Source organism: Fusarium solani, assembly GCF_023522795.1.
Source record: "Fusarium solani strain SB1 chromosome Unknown bctg00000013, whole genome shotgun sequence".
NCBI lineage: Eukaryota > Fungi > Ascomycota > Sordariomycetes > Hypocreales > Nectriaceae > Fusarium > Fusarium solani.
The window spans coordinates 463,783-480,619 of NW_027072145.1; the positions used below are offsets into that span (position 1 = coordinate 463,783).

General features: G+C 51.9%; 5 protein-coding genes across 5 annotated transcripts; 2 read left to right on the forward strand and 3 right to left on the reverse strand.

The window, feature by feature from the left end:
• Positions 1–701: 701 nt before the first annotated feature.
• On the forward strand, positions 702–2,701 carry MRS44_017054 (uncharacterized protein; the record flags this gene model as incomplete). The annotated part of the gene is made up of 4 exons (XM_046282474.1): positions 702–762; positions 819–1,162; positions 1,222–2,042; positions 2,107–2,701. The coding sequence occupies 4 exons, from the start codon at positions 702–704 to the stop codon at positions 2,699–2,701; spliced, it is 1,821 nt and encodes a 606-aa protein (XP_046127168.1).
• Positions 2,702–3,115: 414 nt separating this feature from the next.
• MRS44_017055 (uncharacterized protein) lies at positions 3,116–5,275 on the reverse strand (the record flags this gene model as incomplete). The annotated part of the gene is made up of 7 exons (XM_065617564.1): positions 3,116–3,175; positions 3,250–3,368; positions 3,407–3,666; positions 4,161–4,278; positions 4,514–4,604; positions 4,666–4,701; positions 5,258–5,275. The coding sequence occupies 7 exons, from the start codon at positions 5,273–5,275 to the stop codon at positions 3,116–3,118; spliced, it is 702 nt and encodes a 233-aa protein (XP_065473636.1).
• A 1,837-nt stretch (positions 5,276–7,112) lies between these two features.
• On the reverse strand, positions 7,113–9,482 carry MRS44_017056 (uncharacterized protein; the record flags this gene model as incomplete). Its single annotated transcript, XM_065617565.1, has 1 exon — positions 7,113–9,482. One exon carries the CDS (start codon positions 9,480–9,482, stop codon positions 7,113–7,115), a length of 2,370 nt encoding a protein of 789 aa, XP_065473637.1.
• A 1,129-nt stretch (positions 9,483–10,611) lies between these two features.
• On the forward strand, positions 10,612–12,654 carry MRS44_017057 (uncharacterized protein; the record flags this gene model as incomplete). The annotated part of the gene is made up of 2 exons (XM_046282473.2): positions 10,612–11,850; positions 11,902–12,654. The coding sequence occupies 2 exons, from the start codon at positions 10,612–10,614 to the stop codon at positions 12,652–12,654; spliced, it is 1,992 nt and encodes a 663-aa protein (XP_046127166.2).
• Positions 12,655–13,355: 701 nt separating this feature from the next.
• Positions 13,356–13,928, reverse strand: MRS44_017058 (uncharacterized protein; the record flags this gene model as incomplete). The annotated part of the gene is made up of 1 exon (XM_065617566.1): positions 13,356–13,928. The coding sequence occupies one exon, from the start codon at positions 13,926–13,928 to the stop codon at positions 13,356–13,358; it is 573 nt and encodes a 190-aa protein (XP_065473638.1).
• Positions 13,929–16,837: the final 2,909 nt, after the last annotated feature.

Sequence of the window (16,837 nt, forward strand, 5' to 3'; positions counted from 1 at the left end):
TTAACAAATAAGAGCTTGACAGTGAATGAGAGACATTTGAATTAGGGATTATGACCCGGATCTAGAGGTTCAGCTGCTAAGATAAATACATTAGAATCCCTGTTTTCCCGCCTGATATCAGCTGCTCATCCGTAGCTTCGATAAGTGAGACGAGTACTCAAGGTCCTTCTGCACAGCCAAAGGGATACGGCAGACGCGAACGATCGGCAAGATAGTTGCCGCACCAGAACAAGAAGGTTCAGACGGTGAGGTTGCTAAATTAATCTCGGCCTAGGGCCCGCGGGGAGCTTCCGTAGTCGCGGAGCCAAGTGGGCTGGTATTGGTTGTTAAGGTTTCTCCTGTGTGGGACCCTGAAGATGCCACTTCTAGGCCCTTGTCATATTCCCAACTCCCACTTTCGGCAAGGCTAATCCTTATGACCTCCGCTCAACCCCGGCTTTCTGTTACATAGTACGTGGAGGGGGGAGTGATCAAACGCGGCCACGTCCCAAAGTGAGGAGATGTCTGGGGTCTTCGAAAAAGGGGCTGACGCCAGCAGACAGAACTTTGCCAAGGGTTGGAGAAGCCTCGGGCGACCAAGAAGCAGACGGAGGGATATAAAGAGCCGGAGCAAGGGGAAAGACGGTCGGATACGCTGGAGACAAGCTAGCAGAGCTCTTCATTCCAGCTTTTGAACTTCGACCTTTTTCCTCGCTTCCAGGATGGGCGTGTACACGAAGCTTGCCGATGAGGTGAACGAGGTCGACGTGATTATTGCTGGAGGTATAGTACTCGTCTTCCCCCCACCATAGATCATAGAAGGGCTAAAACCTCCATAGGTGGCACCGCAGCATGCGTCGTAGCTGGACGCCTGGCCGAGGCCGACCCTAGCTTGTCGATTTTGGTAATCGAAAGAGGCCAGGACAACCGCGGCGTTCAAAACATCGAGAACCCTGTGTTCTTCCTGGACCACCTACTGCCCACTAGCACGACGGCCATCTTCTACCAGAGCAACAAGGCAGACCAACTGGCAGGCCGTGAGGTTATCGTCCCCTCCGGTGGCACTCTCGGCGGTGGATCATCCATTAACTTCATGATGTATACCCGTGCCCAGCGTTCCGATCTTGACTCATGGAAGACCCCGGGCTGGTCAGCCGATGAGCTGCTTCCGTTTATGAAGAAGGTATCGTAGTTCGCAAGTGCTTTGCTACCTGAAAGAACGTCGCGACTGACAGTACCAAGCTCGAGACGTATCATGGTAGGGGCGAGAAGGGCGTTCATGGACACGATGGCCCTGTCCACGTGTCTGATGGCACATTCCGCTCCGAGTATTCTGAGAACGAATTCATCAAGGCTGCTGCTCAGGTCGGCTGGCCTGAGATCAAAGACCTGCAGACGTTGGACGCGAACGACGGCGTTGAGCGCTGGCTGCGCACTGTCAGCAAGGATGGCAAGCGTCAAGATACAGCGAGGGTGTACCTTCATGACAAGCTCAATGGGAGTGACTACCCTAACCTCCATGTCCTGACCGAGTCCAAGGTTGTTCGTATCTTGCTTGACGACCAGAAGCGCGCTGTCGGTGTGGAGTACACTCCAAACCCTGACTTCCAAGCCGTAGTTGGTCCCACCCAGCACCCCAAGCTGACTGTCACAGCACGCAAGCTTGTGGTGGTCTCCTGCGGTGCTTGTGGTACGCCCCCTGTGCTGGAGAGGTCCGGTCTAGGTGACCCTGAGATCCTGAAGAGGGCGGGTGTTCCCGTTGCTGTCGACTTGCCGGGTGTAGGCCGCGACTACCAGGATCATCAGCTCATCCTTTATCCCTACAAGACCAGCCTCCAATCACAAGAGACAATTGACCGGGTTCTCAGAAACCCGGGGGGCCGCCAGGAGTTGATCGACAAGAAGGACAAAGTCTTGGGGTGGAACTCCATTGACATCTCATCCAAGCTACGGCCAACGGAAGCAGATGTGGCAGCTCTTGGTCCTGACTTCCAGGCTGCGTGGGACCGGGACTTCAAGAACGCCCCGAATAGGCCTATGATGCTCATGGGCCTTGTATCATGGTAAGCTCCCTGTTCTTCCAAAAGCAGCTGGGCACAAGTGAAAGACCAATGCTGATGGAAACAGTTTCCTGGGCGACCCTTCAACCGTCCCGGAAGCGCGGTATCTCACTGTCGGTAACTACACGGCATATCCCTACTCGCGCGGACACGTCCATATTACAGGCCCTGAGGTCGACGATCCGCTGGATTTTGACGTCGGCTATCTCAATGATGCGCACGACATCGACCTGAAGAAGCAGCTTTGGGCGTATAAGAAGCAACGTGCAATCATGCGGCGCACCGCAATGTACCGCGGTGAGGTCGCGGCTGGCCACCCGCGCTTCCCGGCTGGTTCAGCAGTCGCCTGTGTCGACCTCGATGAACCTCTTCGTGATGTTCAGGACCTGCAGTACTCTGCTGAAGACGATAAGGCGATTGAACAATGGATCCGAGAGAATGTCGGCACTACGTGGCACTCCATCGGCACGGCAAAGATGGCGCCTCGTGAGGAGTTTGGTGTCGTAGACCAGCACCTCAACGTTTGGGGCACCAAGGGTCTCAAGGTCGCCGACTTGAGCATCCCGCCGATGAACGTCGGTGCAAACACCAACAATACTGCGATGGTAGTAGGCGAGAAAGCAGCAGATATCATCATCAAGGAACTAGGCCTCAGGTCATGAAACTCATGACCTATGTTTAATAGGAATTGTTATTGCATCTTGATGATGTTTATGGAGTTGAATGCTGGTGCAAAACATGTGAATGGCGAAGAAATCTGAAGCATACAGAACGTAAAAAAATCCTATTTAAAGTCACTTCCGGGGTATGTGTGGCTAGTCTTGATTACGTTCTAGGTCGAGGCTATACATGGTTCACTGAAATCTGGGTCTCCTATATCTTCAACGAGTTCTGGGACGACGGATGGCGATCAGTACGGAAGAGCGGCAGGAGTCCTCAGCAGCTATACAACTGGCCGTGTGGGCAACTACAACGTATCAATTTTGACCCCAAAGTTGATTTGATTGACATATGATGAGCGCTACTCCACACCAATTACCTATCACAATCATGCTCCCGGGAATAACCCAACTCCATCAGCTCATCCCTCCGCTGATGGAGATGTCAACGGCGACACGGCCGTCGGATCCGATAAACTGACCGGCTTGCAGCCATAAACTACATATCTGCATCTATTAGCGACTCTCTGCTTCAGGAGCACGCGACTCACACTGGCCAATAAGCATGCACAGTCGTATCCCTCAGTGCTTTCCTCGCCCTGGCCACCAGCGCCAGCACCTCCTCCCTCGACCAGCCCAGCCCGCGCGTCAGGGGCGCCAGTGCCGCCGCCTCCAGCGCATAGTCAGTATTAATCAGGCTCCACTTACCCAGGTCTTTATACTTCTTGTCACGCGGCCAATGATTCGTTGGCCACTTATACACTGTCTCGACCACGCCTTCGAAGCCGACGGCTTCCATTGTCGACTTGCGCTCCTCCGCAGCGGTAGTGGACCGCCCCAATTTCTCCAGGCCCTCCTGTATGAGAGTCATCCACCTCAATAGGTCGGAGGTTTCGGAGAGAGTGCCGTCATCACAGCGTAAGTGGCCGATGTCCTGGGCTTCGAAGTAGCCACCGGGTTGGAGTTGGCTAGATTGAGTCGGCTGTGAGTGATTGGACACGGTAAGACACCAGGGATAGGGTTATGGCAGACTTGAAAGCATTCTCCACGATGTTGAAATTATCAGCGAAACTCCCTGTCGTCATCCGGCAAAAGATAAAGTCGAACGTCTTAGACCACGTCCACTCCTTCTCGAGGTCGTCTATCTTATTATACGAAGTTAGCATCTTGGTTCTCAAAAACATGGTTCGCTTCCCCTCAATACCTCGAAAGAACAATTTGGTGGCACGCTACGAGCTGGTCAGTAACAATATCTATGGTTATGAAAGGACACTGGAGCTTACAAGGTTGGTTGCCCCGGGCTGAGATCAACACCGATTACCTAGCTTATTCATCAGCAGAGGGAAGTCGAACATAGTGAAAGAAAGCAGACCTCCGCCTCAGGATGAGCGTCGGCTTGAGGTTGAGTTAGCCATGAACTAGGTGATCTTGAACAATATATCAGCTTGGGAACACACCATACTCTATCGCCCAGATACCGGTGCCTGTACCAAGGTCGAGAACCCTGGCGGCACCATCATTTTTAGGACACAGGCAATGTCTGCCTCCGATGGTCAGGGTCATGACATGATGCTGCAAGTCTGGGTTGCTGTCAGTGCTTCCTTGCTATCGGCCGGGAGATTCTGTGATTCGAACCTAATCTTTCTATCTCCTTCTAGGGAAGTAGATGGTTATCTTGAAGTTCTAAGAAGTTCGACGTCCCACGGAACGTGTAAAATGTGTAATTACCTCATCATTCGGCATGAAATATTCTGTTGCATATCTGTCAGCGAAAGGGTGATATGGAGGATAGATCCCGACGGCGGGGATTCTCACTGCCTGCGCTCATGGCATGATATGTCCGGCCGTTCTCCTCCTGATATGCAAAGATGCTTGATCTCAATGATGCCAGAGACTCGCTCAGTGGCTATGAACGAGTTAGTGGGCCTTTCGCATTACAATCGGTGGCTCCACAGCTGCGAACCTACCACTTCCAGGGCAGAGTCGGCGTCTTCGTCTGCAGCCTGCGAACGTATCAGCTTGGTTTCGAGTGCGGCGGAGTGGCAGCAGGGTTGCAGCGGGGCTGCGGCGGTGCTCCCATGCCAGTGAGTCGCTCCAAGGAGACGAATAACATACAATCCGCGTTCCATTCGCCGGCAATAATTCATCCATCATGCGTTCTGCTGCTCCAAGAGAAGTGTAAGTGGAAATTCTACAGGAAGGGTCATCCTTAACGTACAATCAGGATTTCGATCACGTCTCCTTCTACTGACCTGACGAAGGTGTGCCTGTGCAGCAGCCATTTGCCCGTCTGATTAATCACATTACCCCAGTTGTTTGGACAAACCCAATCCGCCGCCACTCAAGGTTAAATCGGTGGGAAACTAGTTCTAATAAAAGTACACATTGGTGGCGTCTACGTGGACCCTCATTTGCTTCCTTACAACGGTCATGCAAATGCTCTAGCGGCTGGGCGGCACCTTGTTGTCGGTCTCCCGACCCGGAGCAAGAGAGTAGCGGTGTGTGGCAGCAGCACTTAATTGGTCCGGCATTCACCGGGTGTCTTGAGACGGGACGAACCTGGGGAAGGGGGTTCATGTTGATCGCCACTGCCGTGCATAACTCTTCCCAATTGAAGTCTCCGAAGGCGGCAAGTCTGGGAGCCTGCTACCGCTGCTACTGTACCCATACCGCCGGCCACTACGCCTCTCCCCGCACAATTGCCGATCACGATCGACCCTCTGTTGCCCCTGAAGATTCCAGATAACCGGTCAAAAGGTGCCTCCCTCAAAGACTGGAGGTCCGTACGTGTTGCCCCCTCTATCCACTACTTTGGATCAGCTATCCGCCTCTCAATCCACCGACTTGCATAGTATTGGCCGGCCGCCTCCATTACGTGCGAAAGCAGCCAGCTGGCTTCCATTTACGCACGGTAGCCCGCCAAGGGCATAGACGATGGGACATTTCCTCTTTCCGATGCACGAAGTGGGACACCAAACTTCCAGGCGGTGCTAGCGGCGATCAAATTTGCGATGGATATAAGAAGGCTCGATGCTAGCCAGGAAGCAGCGATATGCTAACGAAATTTAAGGAACATACTAACCGTTCGTACTTAATTATACTCACACCAGACAACCTCAAGTTGGCAGACCAAGGCTTCAGCTGCTGGGGATAGGATGCTGAACACTTGGAGAAGTTGGCTTTCAAGCAGGCCTGTCCCGCATTGTCAAGCGAAGTGAGAGCAATGAGCGTTACCGTCCACTGCATCATGCCCCGAGTGGCCTCTGGCATTGCCATCTCGCACAGCTCCACATCCATTTCCGTCGGCGTTCTCCGTCGGGTCCATCCACACCACGTTCATTGGCCGCCCATCATACGAGGGCAGAAGAGTGCCTGGCACAATCCTCTCAATTTCCTGCTTAACCCTTTTTCTTAGCTCCACCGGCTCAATCCCGGAGCGCTGGTGATGCTTGCGTATGTACTTTGGAAATACCTTAGGGACCACGCGAACCCGCACTCGCTCGCTACAACACCAGTGCGAGCGCTGTACCGCCATAAGCAGTATCGTATTGGCACCGTATCGTCTTCCAACCTTGGACAGCAAATACATAATTGGACCGGCGTTCTCTAGTCGGGATGGAACCGGCATTTACCGCGCACCAACAGACATAAGTGGTGTCCTGTTCGAATCGACAGCGATGCAACCACTTGATACACACACTCTGCCGGACGCCGAGCTGCATTCTCCCTAGCCGTCCAGTGCAGCTTGCGGCCAAGCTTAACTTAAAGGGGACATGGCTTCCCTCGCCCTCGGCCAGATAATCTGCTTCTCCGCGGCACCTCCCGTGCCCACATGGCTTGTTTTTGGCAGCACCAACGCATCTGCACTGGAGAGGTGATAGCAATATCGGCAGTCCACGTTTGGCCCTCCTCTGTCCCCTAAAATTGACCCGTACAGAATCAGAGCGCTCCGCATGGCGGACGAGGTGCAGCGTCTTGGTGGGGAGCTATGTCGAAATCGATGGATAATTATCTTATCTCCTGCATACAGCCGCCGCCTTTTAATCGGAAGGGAATCAAGGCACGGGCCGCGGCCAGTGATCGGCGTGAGCGATCAACCGGGGCGCAAGACTGGCGTCGACGTGATTTCCCGAGAGCTAAATGAAGGAGCCGGCGACTTGAGGAATATGTACCCAGGGGGCTGACTAATGATAGGCCGCCCCTCTGTTCATCACAGAGGGGGCATCACAACCTGTAACTGCGTCACTGCTGTAACCGCCTCGCACACCGTAATTGCCTTATTTCTCCACCAAATAAAGCCCAATTTCAATAAAAAGGTTATCAATGAATAGCGCTTAATCTGATCAATTGATTCTGTCAATTTGAGCCTTCTTGAGGCTATTCCCACATTGTTGTGTGTAAGTGAATGTGATGCCTAGTCTCGGGCCCGCGACGGCGGCACGGGAATTGTCATCCCGGCCACCACAATGCACGCCTCGACCCTCTCGTCATCCGAGTAGTTATTAGGCACGCGATCATAGCCGAATCCGCCCCAATCTTCTCGGCGTAATAGATCTTCTTCTTGATCGCTATTTCCAGGCGAATAATCCCTGCTTCCGGCCGTCAAAGCGGCTTGTGTGAATCCTTCGATCTGTGTGTTCATGATGACTTCAATATCGTCACAATCCTCCTCCTCGTTGCCGGGCAATAGCGGCGTTAAGTCTCTTGATGATACCGAGAGCACATCTTCAGGTATGTTATCTAGCTGACCTCGCAAAGCTGCCGCCTCTCGCAAGGCTGCAGCCTTGTCAAGGTCAGCCAAATAGTCGGCGGCCTCGGGAATAGCTTCAAGAACATGCCGACCCCAAATTCGATGCTGGAAGTCCCGTTTTTCCTCGTCACCTTCAATCCAAAGGCGCCTGCGATTCTCTAAGGTCTCCTTTTCCGTCTCAGACATTATTCTCTGGCGATCGGCCTCCTGTGAAGCCATCGCGGCTGCTTCTGCGGCCGCCTTTTCCTTCTTTGCTTTCACGGCCGCGCCGCCACGGAGACGCGGCTGGCCATCGTCACGAAGGTTATGGAGGAAATTATTCTGTTGCCGAGTTAGTTTCTTAGACTCTAGTCTCCGCTGCTCTTCCTCTCGTGCTTCAACCATACGCTTTAACTCTCCTACAGTAAAAGCACCATCTTTGACGCCCTTAATTTGGCGTCGACTTCGTGTGCGGCGTCCCTCGAGTCGTATACGCTCCTTCTGTAATCTAATGACATTCTCATGTGACTTTTGCGTCACAATAGCGAGATCAACACACGCTTCAGCGCTCCGGATAACCTTCCGCGTTGGTGTATCAAGGAGGGATATAGACCTTTGAACAGAGAGATCAGAGAGTTGCTTTTTGACTCTCCTCGGAGTCACCTTATCCCTATTTAAAGTCACTGGGAATAGAGGCTTTTGTCGCTCTTCAGCGTACCGGCGCAGCGGGCCTAGGACGACTTCTGGGTTAATAGGGAAGATGCCTGACTTTTCATAGCCAACGTATATATGACAGGCCTTAAATGCGGCTGCATACATACGATTCCACTGGTTCAGAAAGTCGAATCGAGAGATCTGCATACCGCCGGCTATCATGAAGTCCCTGAGAGCGCATTTTTGTTCATTTTTAAGGTGTTGATAGACGCCAACGTCAAGAGGTTGCAGACGGTGACTGAGGTGACTTGGGAGGCGATACGGGATAATATCAAACATTCCACAATACCAGATAAATTCAGGATCCTCATGAGCGGAAAAGGAGTCCATTAGTAGGAGCCGGTATGAGGTCGGGGCCTTCTTGACTTGGTAACGAGGTTTGAACGCATATTCCTCGTCAAATTGGGACTTCGTGATAGTCGTCGGGTAGCCAAACCACTCCTCAATAGAGGATCCGGCGAAGGTCTCGCTGGCGGCAAAGGAACAGCGGTTAAAGTGTTGCAGCCACTGGACAGATCGATGAGAGTTATTATAACCCGTATCTGTGAATGTGAGGACAACACGCTCGTCAATATTAGCACGCGTATATTCCTCTAATAACGTCTTCGCCTTAAGTATCAGGAACGAAGGAATTGACCTCCCAGCTGCGCTGGCGGCATCAATAGACGTCAAAGACTCCTTATTCCCGGGCTGAAAGACAGTCGTCCGTGTGTTTCGTTTCATCCGGGTAGAAAAGAGCTTCAGGCTACCATTTACCCACCCAATTTGTAAGGGGGTCTCGTCAAAGTTCCAAAGATCGCACTTTTGGATACCAAGGGTGCTCATTAGGGCGTCGAATTCCTTGAACCAATTGTCGATATGTTGTATATCTGTCTCGGCAGCGGCACGGGTGACTTCTTGGACCTTTGGGGACTTATGTTGAAGCTCTGGATGACGCTTTTTGAACCTCCGTACCCACGATACTGATACAGGAGGCTGTGGGTTGTCAAATCGGTGTCCCCGAAGGAAACTGGCGTAGTTACGGATAGAGGTTTCTGACACAGCAAAAGCGCTACTCTCAACTGAACGGATGAAGGTCACTAAAGCCCGTTCTTCCGGCCCAGTCAGCGCCGATGGAGTCCCTCCTTTGGAGTCAGAAGGCAGCGGTTTCCCAGCTTTTAATAGATATATATATTTCTTAGTCAGGCCGGCATTTGCGTGGTGAAGCGCGGCGGTGTCACTGATGCTGTATTTGCCTGGGGAGGGGTTCGCCCGAGTTGTCGGTGGCGCGGATGCCCCGGATAGATACGCATGCGCCGCACGCGCCGCAGCAGCGCTTTCTTTGCTTGAAAATCGAGGCATAGTCAATTTCAATTGAAAATAAAGTCAGGCTTTAATTTGAAGCTATTCGGACTTCAATTCGTGGAGAAATAAGGCAATTACGGTGTGCGAGGCGGTTACAGCAGTGACGCAGTTACAGGTTGTGATGCCCCCTCTGTGATGAACAGAGGGGCGGCCTATCATTAGTCAGCCCCCTGGGTACGGCATGAAGCGCAAACGTAGCTTTATCGAATAAGCGCTAGAGATGCTTATTGAGCGGCCAAAAGGCGGAATAGTAGTTGTGTTTCATCGTGATGGAAGCTTGCACTTCGATGGCTTGGTCTGTTATCGAATGGCTTCTTTCCCTACCGGGGCCATTCGTGTGGCAGATGACGACGAGGTACTGGATCGTTTCGCACCTTTCGTTGCAGGGTTTGTTATGTAGGATATGGGTGTGGATAAGACTATCCGACTCGAGTGGCGTAAGATATGTCGCGCCTTGGGCCGTCGCGAGGAAGCTAGCCCGGGCCATCTCTTTTTTAGCTCGCCTAATACTATGGTGGCATTTACCCAACATGCTACCACGTTGCGGGAGCTGACAGCGTAGGTGCTATTGGCGGCGAATGGGGATATGATGATTAAAAACCGGGAGGCTCGTCTCCGCTATCCCGCATCGACGTTAAAGCCCACAGAGATCTAGCACGTCTAACAGTGCGTGAAATGGGCTTTGAGGAATAAGGTTGGCATAACTGTCGTTGGCGGGGGGCATAGTGGTTACTGTCTCTGGCCCAACGTCGTCTCGGTCGATATGAGCGCCTTTCAAAAAATATATATTCTCGCGGCCGGAGAAGAGGGAGAAGAATCGGATTTTAATTCCAAACCTTTAGTCGTCGTCGAGGCTGGCTGCAAGACAGGTGACATTGTCCGAGAGACCATGGCGGCGGGCGTGATAGTGCCCCTAGGGGCTCGCCCAAGCGTCGGCGCGGGTTTATGGCTATAAGGCGGAATTGGTCACCTCGCCAGGCTGCACGGGCTCGCATGCGACGCAATCGTCGGGGCCGTGGTGGTCAGCGTCGACTCGGGCTAGGTCCTCTGCATCGGCCGTGTGCTAAGCTAATACTAGCCGACTGCCGCCGTGCGCCCAGAAAACGGTGATGCTTTATTATGGGCAATGAAAGGCGCCGGGACCAACTTTGGCATCGTAGTCAGCGTTACTTTCAAGGCATACGCAGCCCCGACCTACCTGATTCGAAACTGGGTTGTCCCGCTGGACGATAACGCCGATGCGCAGGCCAAGCTCAGTGATTTTGATGAATTGGTCGCTACAGAGGTCCCTAGGAACGGCTCTGCAGACGCTTATTTATATTGGGACACCGGCCGGCTGCGTCTCGGTATGACGATGTTCGAGTCCTCCGTGACTGGGCTTAGCCTGGAAACACCCATACCAACGCATACGCTCATGAGCATAATCCTGGGGCCAGAACAAAGTTCCAAGATCGTGGACGGCGTTGGTTTATTCGAGACCGAGATGTACGTGTCCGGTATGCATGGCGGGCATGGCGGCGGTAAGACGTCCTCATTTAAGCGATGTATATTCTTGAAAGGCATCGGAACATCGAACGTCGCCCGCATCCTGGTGTCAGCTGTTGAGACTCGTCCCTTAGCGCTCTGTTATCTCTATCTACTGCAAGGCGGTGGAGTAGTCGGCGACGTGGCGGGCGATGCCACCGCTTTCGGTTGCCGGGACTGGGACTTTGCTTGCGTTGTGACTAGCGTCTGGCCCCGTGATCAAGATGGAATAGAGACCGCTCGAGCTGCTGTGGAGTGGGTTTACAGAGTCGCCGGGGATCTGTTGCCCCTGAGCAACGGCGCTTATGGCGCCGATCTTGGGCCAGACCCTAGAGACGCGGCGCTGGCGGCCAAGGCTTTTGGGCCAAACCGGCCACGTCTGGCCCGTCTTAAGCGCAACTTAGACCCGCATAACGTGCTCCCTTACGCCTGTCCGCTCCTGAATCCGCCAGTGGAACAGAAGCTCATCATTCTTATCACGGGCGAAAGCTGTGTCGGCAAGGTCTATTGCGCCGACATCTGGGTCTCCGTTTTCACCTCTAAAGGCCTTAGGATACGTGTAGTCAGCATTAGCGATGTGGCTAAGCGAGAATACGCGACGGCTATTGGCGCTGACCTTGACCGCCTGCTTCGGGATCGTGCCTACAAGGAGCAACACCGGCCAGCATTAACGACGTTTTTCCAGAGCCAAGTGCGGCAACGACCTCAGCTGCCAGAGGAGCATTTTCTGAATGTCTTGTACGAAGCCGTAGATGCGGATGTGCTGCTGATCACGGGGATGAGAGATGAGGCGCCTGTCTCAACCTTGTCGCACTTGGTGCCAGATAGTAGACTGCTCGAGGTCTGCGTCAAAGCTAACGAAGAAACGCGGCGAGCTCGCTAAGGGCATTAGGGTTACCGTGACGGTGGCGACGGCAAGAACGATAGCAAGGACAGCGACAATAGCAGGCCGAATCCGGCCGTCTTGAACTACTGCCCTACACTTATCTTCGAAAATGACACGAGCGGAAGCCAGGCGGCAAAAACGTTTGCCCAACACTACCTACTTCCCTTCTTACACAAGGACCTGCGAAAGCTAGCATATATGGTACGCGTGGTGCCCGACTTTTCGCGCCCGGGCATCGAGTTTCGCCACGTTCTGAACATCTCCCAGCAACCAGGTGGACTGGCTCTGTGTGCATCTCTACTGCGAACTCACTTCCTAGGTGACTGGGCCAAAGTTGACGCGGTGGCTTGTTGCGAGGCCGGCGGCTTTGTCTATGCTCCAGCTTTGGCCGCGCTGGTCGGTGTACCCTTGGTGTTGATTCGCGAAGCCGGCAAGCTTCCCCCACCCACTGTTTCTATCATCAAGCGCCCATCGCACATCTCGTCTGGGACATCAAGTGATTCAAAAGAAAGGAGGATTGAGATGGATCGAGGTTTGGTCCATAAGGGCGCGTCAGTGGTGGTGGTGGATGACGTATTTGCTACAGGGAGGACGCTCTTGGCGGTGCTACGGCTATTAGGTGAAGCCGGCGTCGATGCTAAGGATGTCGGCGTCATGGCTGTGGCCGAGTTTCCTGTTCACCGTGGCAGGGAACTATTGCGCCAGCGTGGCTTTGGCGCAGTCAACATTCAAAGCCTTTTGGTGTATGGTGGAGCTTAGAACGAAACGGAGAGGGAAGGATCTCTGGGCCTTCAATGTGCAATAGGAAGACAATCGCCCAGTAATATGGGCTATATAGACGACATGGAATTTACCCAATAGGTGGACGTAGAGTTGATGTATCGTAGATCTGCAACATTGTTACTCTGGCATCTCCCAAGCCTAGAAATGTGAACTAGAGTTCGTCGGTTACCCCTGTCGTAGTTCGTCGGTTGCCAAACGACGCGGGGCGTAATTACTAGGGAAGTAGTCGGGACTATGTCTGCTATATATGATAATATTTATAGAGCATTTAAGAAACAATAGGAGAAGCGTGATTCTTCGAACTAAGTAGGGCGGGCTGGCTGGCACGGTCCGTCGTGTGGGAAACGAGGTTGGTTAATGATTGACTATCGTTGCCTGCGATCTTAGCCAGGCCATCATCTTACCACCTCAATCTAATCAACCACTAACTTGGTACTTGTTGAAGCACAACTTAGCAGCAATCCAAAGGCCATATGAATCGTGAGCGATGCAAGGTACATTTCTCGCCACTAATCGAAAGTATAACAGCACCGTATTCGCTCAACAAGACATACTATCGGCCTCTCCAGCCTTGTCCCTGGGTCCGTTACAGTTCTTCGCTCTCCATAGACTTGGGAAAATAGCCATTACCAACGGCTGCGCCGTGCGTTGAGCTAACCATTGACCGACAAGGAAGTTTAAGCCAAAAATTTCCCGTGCTTTTGGACTCCAGCTGAGTTCTTTGAAAGACGTGATATATGTTTGTAGTTGTTGCTGTTGTCTTTAGGCCGCGTCTGACGCATGGTTGCGTAGATTTCGAAGAGCATAGTTGATGATAGGTCATCTTGCCTTTCAGTAAGGCTGACGGGAATAGACGGGCGAGAGAACGGACCGCCGATGCTGGCATGGGGCTCGAATGGACTTCCGGACTCGAGGCGGAAGGCGGCTCCTCCACACATGTCTGTGCTGTGTTGCTCGCGCAGTCTCAAAATTGCATCCTTCAGGGAAGCCACCTCTTCCTCACATCTTTCAAGGCTGGCCAAATGCTTCCATTCACGAAGCCAAGCCATTCTTTCGGTCGTCCTTTCAATCTGATTTTCCTTCTTCGTCACTTGATCGCATACTTTGCACTTTTTTGCTTCATCCTGCCGCTCATACACGAGCTTCAATCCGCAGGTCTCTCCGATGCGGTTCTCTTTGTTGCATTGTTGACGAAACCTGCCCCACTTCCAATTGCCGCATGCCCAGACAACCTGGTCGAAGTAACACATCATGAAACTGGGTGAGGTAAAATGAACAGAAGAAGATTTTAGCCTGGAATGGGAGTCTTTTGAGCCTGGCTGCTGGGGCTCTTTGCTTATCTACTCAACCAACAGCTATTGATTAAGTCTTTTCAAAATCTCATGATGACTCCGTTCGGTGGGCGCGAAAGTCAATTTCGCACTCTTTAGCCGATCAACAGGGAATGCTGTTACTGGCTGTCTATCGTATGAGAATCACACACAGACCCGCCAATCACCAACGATGTCTTCGCCAACCGACGAGCAGGGGGAAACCAACAGAACGTAGCAGTGGCAACATCATCGCACGTAATCATTGAGTCGGACGAAAGGAAACTATGCCCCCGCTCTTATCATGTCGGTGCCTGCTTGCTTCATCTTTGGCCATGGCGCACTCGCCCACTTGTACGAGAGACTAGAATTGTTCCGTTCACTTTACTCGGCAGTTGGTGCCCTGAACCTTGCTAAGCCGGGTAAAGGTTCTTCGGTACCAGAATTGCGCTCTGCCCACTCCCGACACTCTCGGTTTGGCAAGTGAGGTAGCCCGACGAGCCATTGTTGGCTTGGCTTGATGATCTTGGGGGTGGGGGGAACGTGATCCGGAGCATTGGCGGATCAGGAAGGAACCCGCATACAGCTAGCCACAGATCGGGATAGTAGGCCCGATGCAATCCGCCGATTATCACAGAGTGGTTTAAGATGTGGAACCTTTGCAAAACTTGGCCGAGGCCCATATAAGCTGCTTATGCTACTGGACAGCGGCTACCACACCAATCCCGACACAACGGTACGCTAACGGCGTCGCCAATTTGTGCGCCAGGTCAGCCATGCACTGCTGTATCTAGCTTCAAAGACTGCTAGAACCAACAGATACGAGAGACCTAACCCAGAACTACCTGAAACATTATTTAACCCTGGATGACGTCAGCTCCCACTTTTTGACGAGGCATGACTATTCCATTACACAGCACAAATCCCTGAAAAAGGGGGACCCTCAGGTGTGCTCGAAGCAACACCTGGCGAGAATTCATAAGGTTACCCACACCTACCTTCTAAAAGCTGTTGTGTGGGTGGGTCTGTTCAAGCGCTTACGAAGAGAGCTGTGGGTCCGGGTTACCGGGGAGAAGTTCCGAGTCACACAGCCTAGACGTTGGACAGGTCATGGACCGGGTGCTGGGGTGCCCTCTTCTCTCTTTCCTCTTTTCATCCCTCCCTGCGCTTGTCGACAGTAATTCATTTGAAGGCCCAGTGCGCGTAGCGAGGAGAAAAGGTCGTTCACCACTCGCTTTCTAGGTTACAAGACTTTTGACGCCCAGGCCATGACAATTCATCAGCGATACCACATCTTCACAAGGCAAGTCGACCGAGTACGAAGAAAGTGGCTCGATACGAGTGATATGATCACGAGCCGACATCCAAAATTTCACTACTCTGAGCTACTGCATTGAAAATAAGTGCGCTTATGACGAGATCACCAGTACTTAGCTATGTGTTGTGTGACGCGAGGGGAACTGGACTTATTGTTCACAATCTGAGGCGATGGCTTACCTACTTGCATAGATAAATTATCCGTGATCCAGGACGAACCACGTGTGATCCATGATGACCGCCACTGGCCTTAACAACTATTCAGCAAAGTCCTTGCCTACTGAAGCATGCACAGTGGAAGAACGGCACATTTCCTATTTCATACGGCGCGAGTGAGGCTCGGGCACCCACTCAAGCATGCAGAGTTGAAATGCGCAGCACCCACTTCTGCTCCAACCACGGCCCTTAGATTTCTACACCCCATTTCGCTTCCAGAAATGCGCCGCACGTCGAAATGTCGCGCGTTGCTTACACCGGGGCCCGTACCAACATGTAGAGTTCATATTAGGTAAGTTGAGCAACTTTACAGAAGACGCAAACCGCCTGCCAAAGGTGTCTTGAAGAACGAGGTTTGATATAGGATAGTCATAGAGAAGAGTTTGCTACGTATTTCCAAATGACACTTATCCAGCAGTTTCGCTATCGCCGCCATGTTGAGGTGGTGTGTCTGTCATGTGACTAGTGATGCAGCCTACGAAGGCCGAAATAGACGGTTTCTCCAGCGAATAGAGAGAGAGAAAAGTGGAAGTTTATTGGGGCGAACGGATTGGGTGGTCCTCAATCGCAGTCTCAGCACGGCGGCTGCTTTAGACAAGTAGGCCGAAGGCCGTTTTAGTTCGCCGTCTCAAAAGAGGATACAGGGTCTGCCGAAGTCCAATTTACACCGTCACACAAGAAGATACCTACCTAGTCCAGCGTTTTGCCTCATTGTCAAGTGTCCTAAAATGACTGGCGATTTCATTATATATACCTTCTCGGGCCTGCCTCTAACATTCGCTGCCTCTACTCGGAGTGTATCCAAGGATGAATGTGGATTCATCGTGATTTCGAATTGAGGACATGTCAAATGACTTCTCTCCAGTTTGACTAGCTGAATGGTGGAAGCATACGAATCAACAATAAGCGAAGTCTTGCCTTGATTCCCTGGTACTGCAGGCGAGGGTAAAAGCGACAAAAACCTTTGGCTTCTCAGGAGCACACGCTTCTCGTTCAGTCCGCTCTGGTGATCGAGGCTAGAGGATGAGCCTTCCAGTGTACTCATGATATGGGTAAGATCCTGTGCTTACCACCTGGCGCAGTTGGGGAGCAGAGTGTGGGAATCACTTGCTTTATCTTCGAGACGCAGGCGCCTTATATTCTTTCACACTCAGCAGTTTTATTTATTTTATTTTATTTTATTTTATTTTATTTTATTTTATTTTATTTTATTTTATTTTATTTTATTTTATTTTATTTTATTTTATTTTATTTTATTTTATTTTATTTTATTTTATTTTATTTTATTTTATTTTATTTTATTTTATTTTATTTTA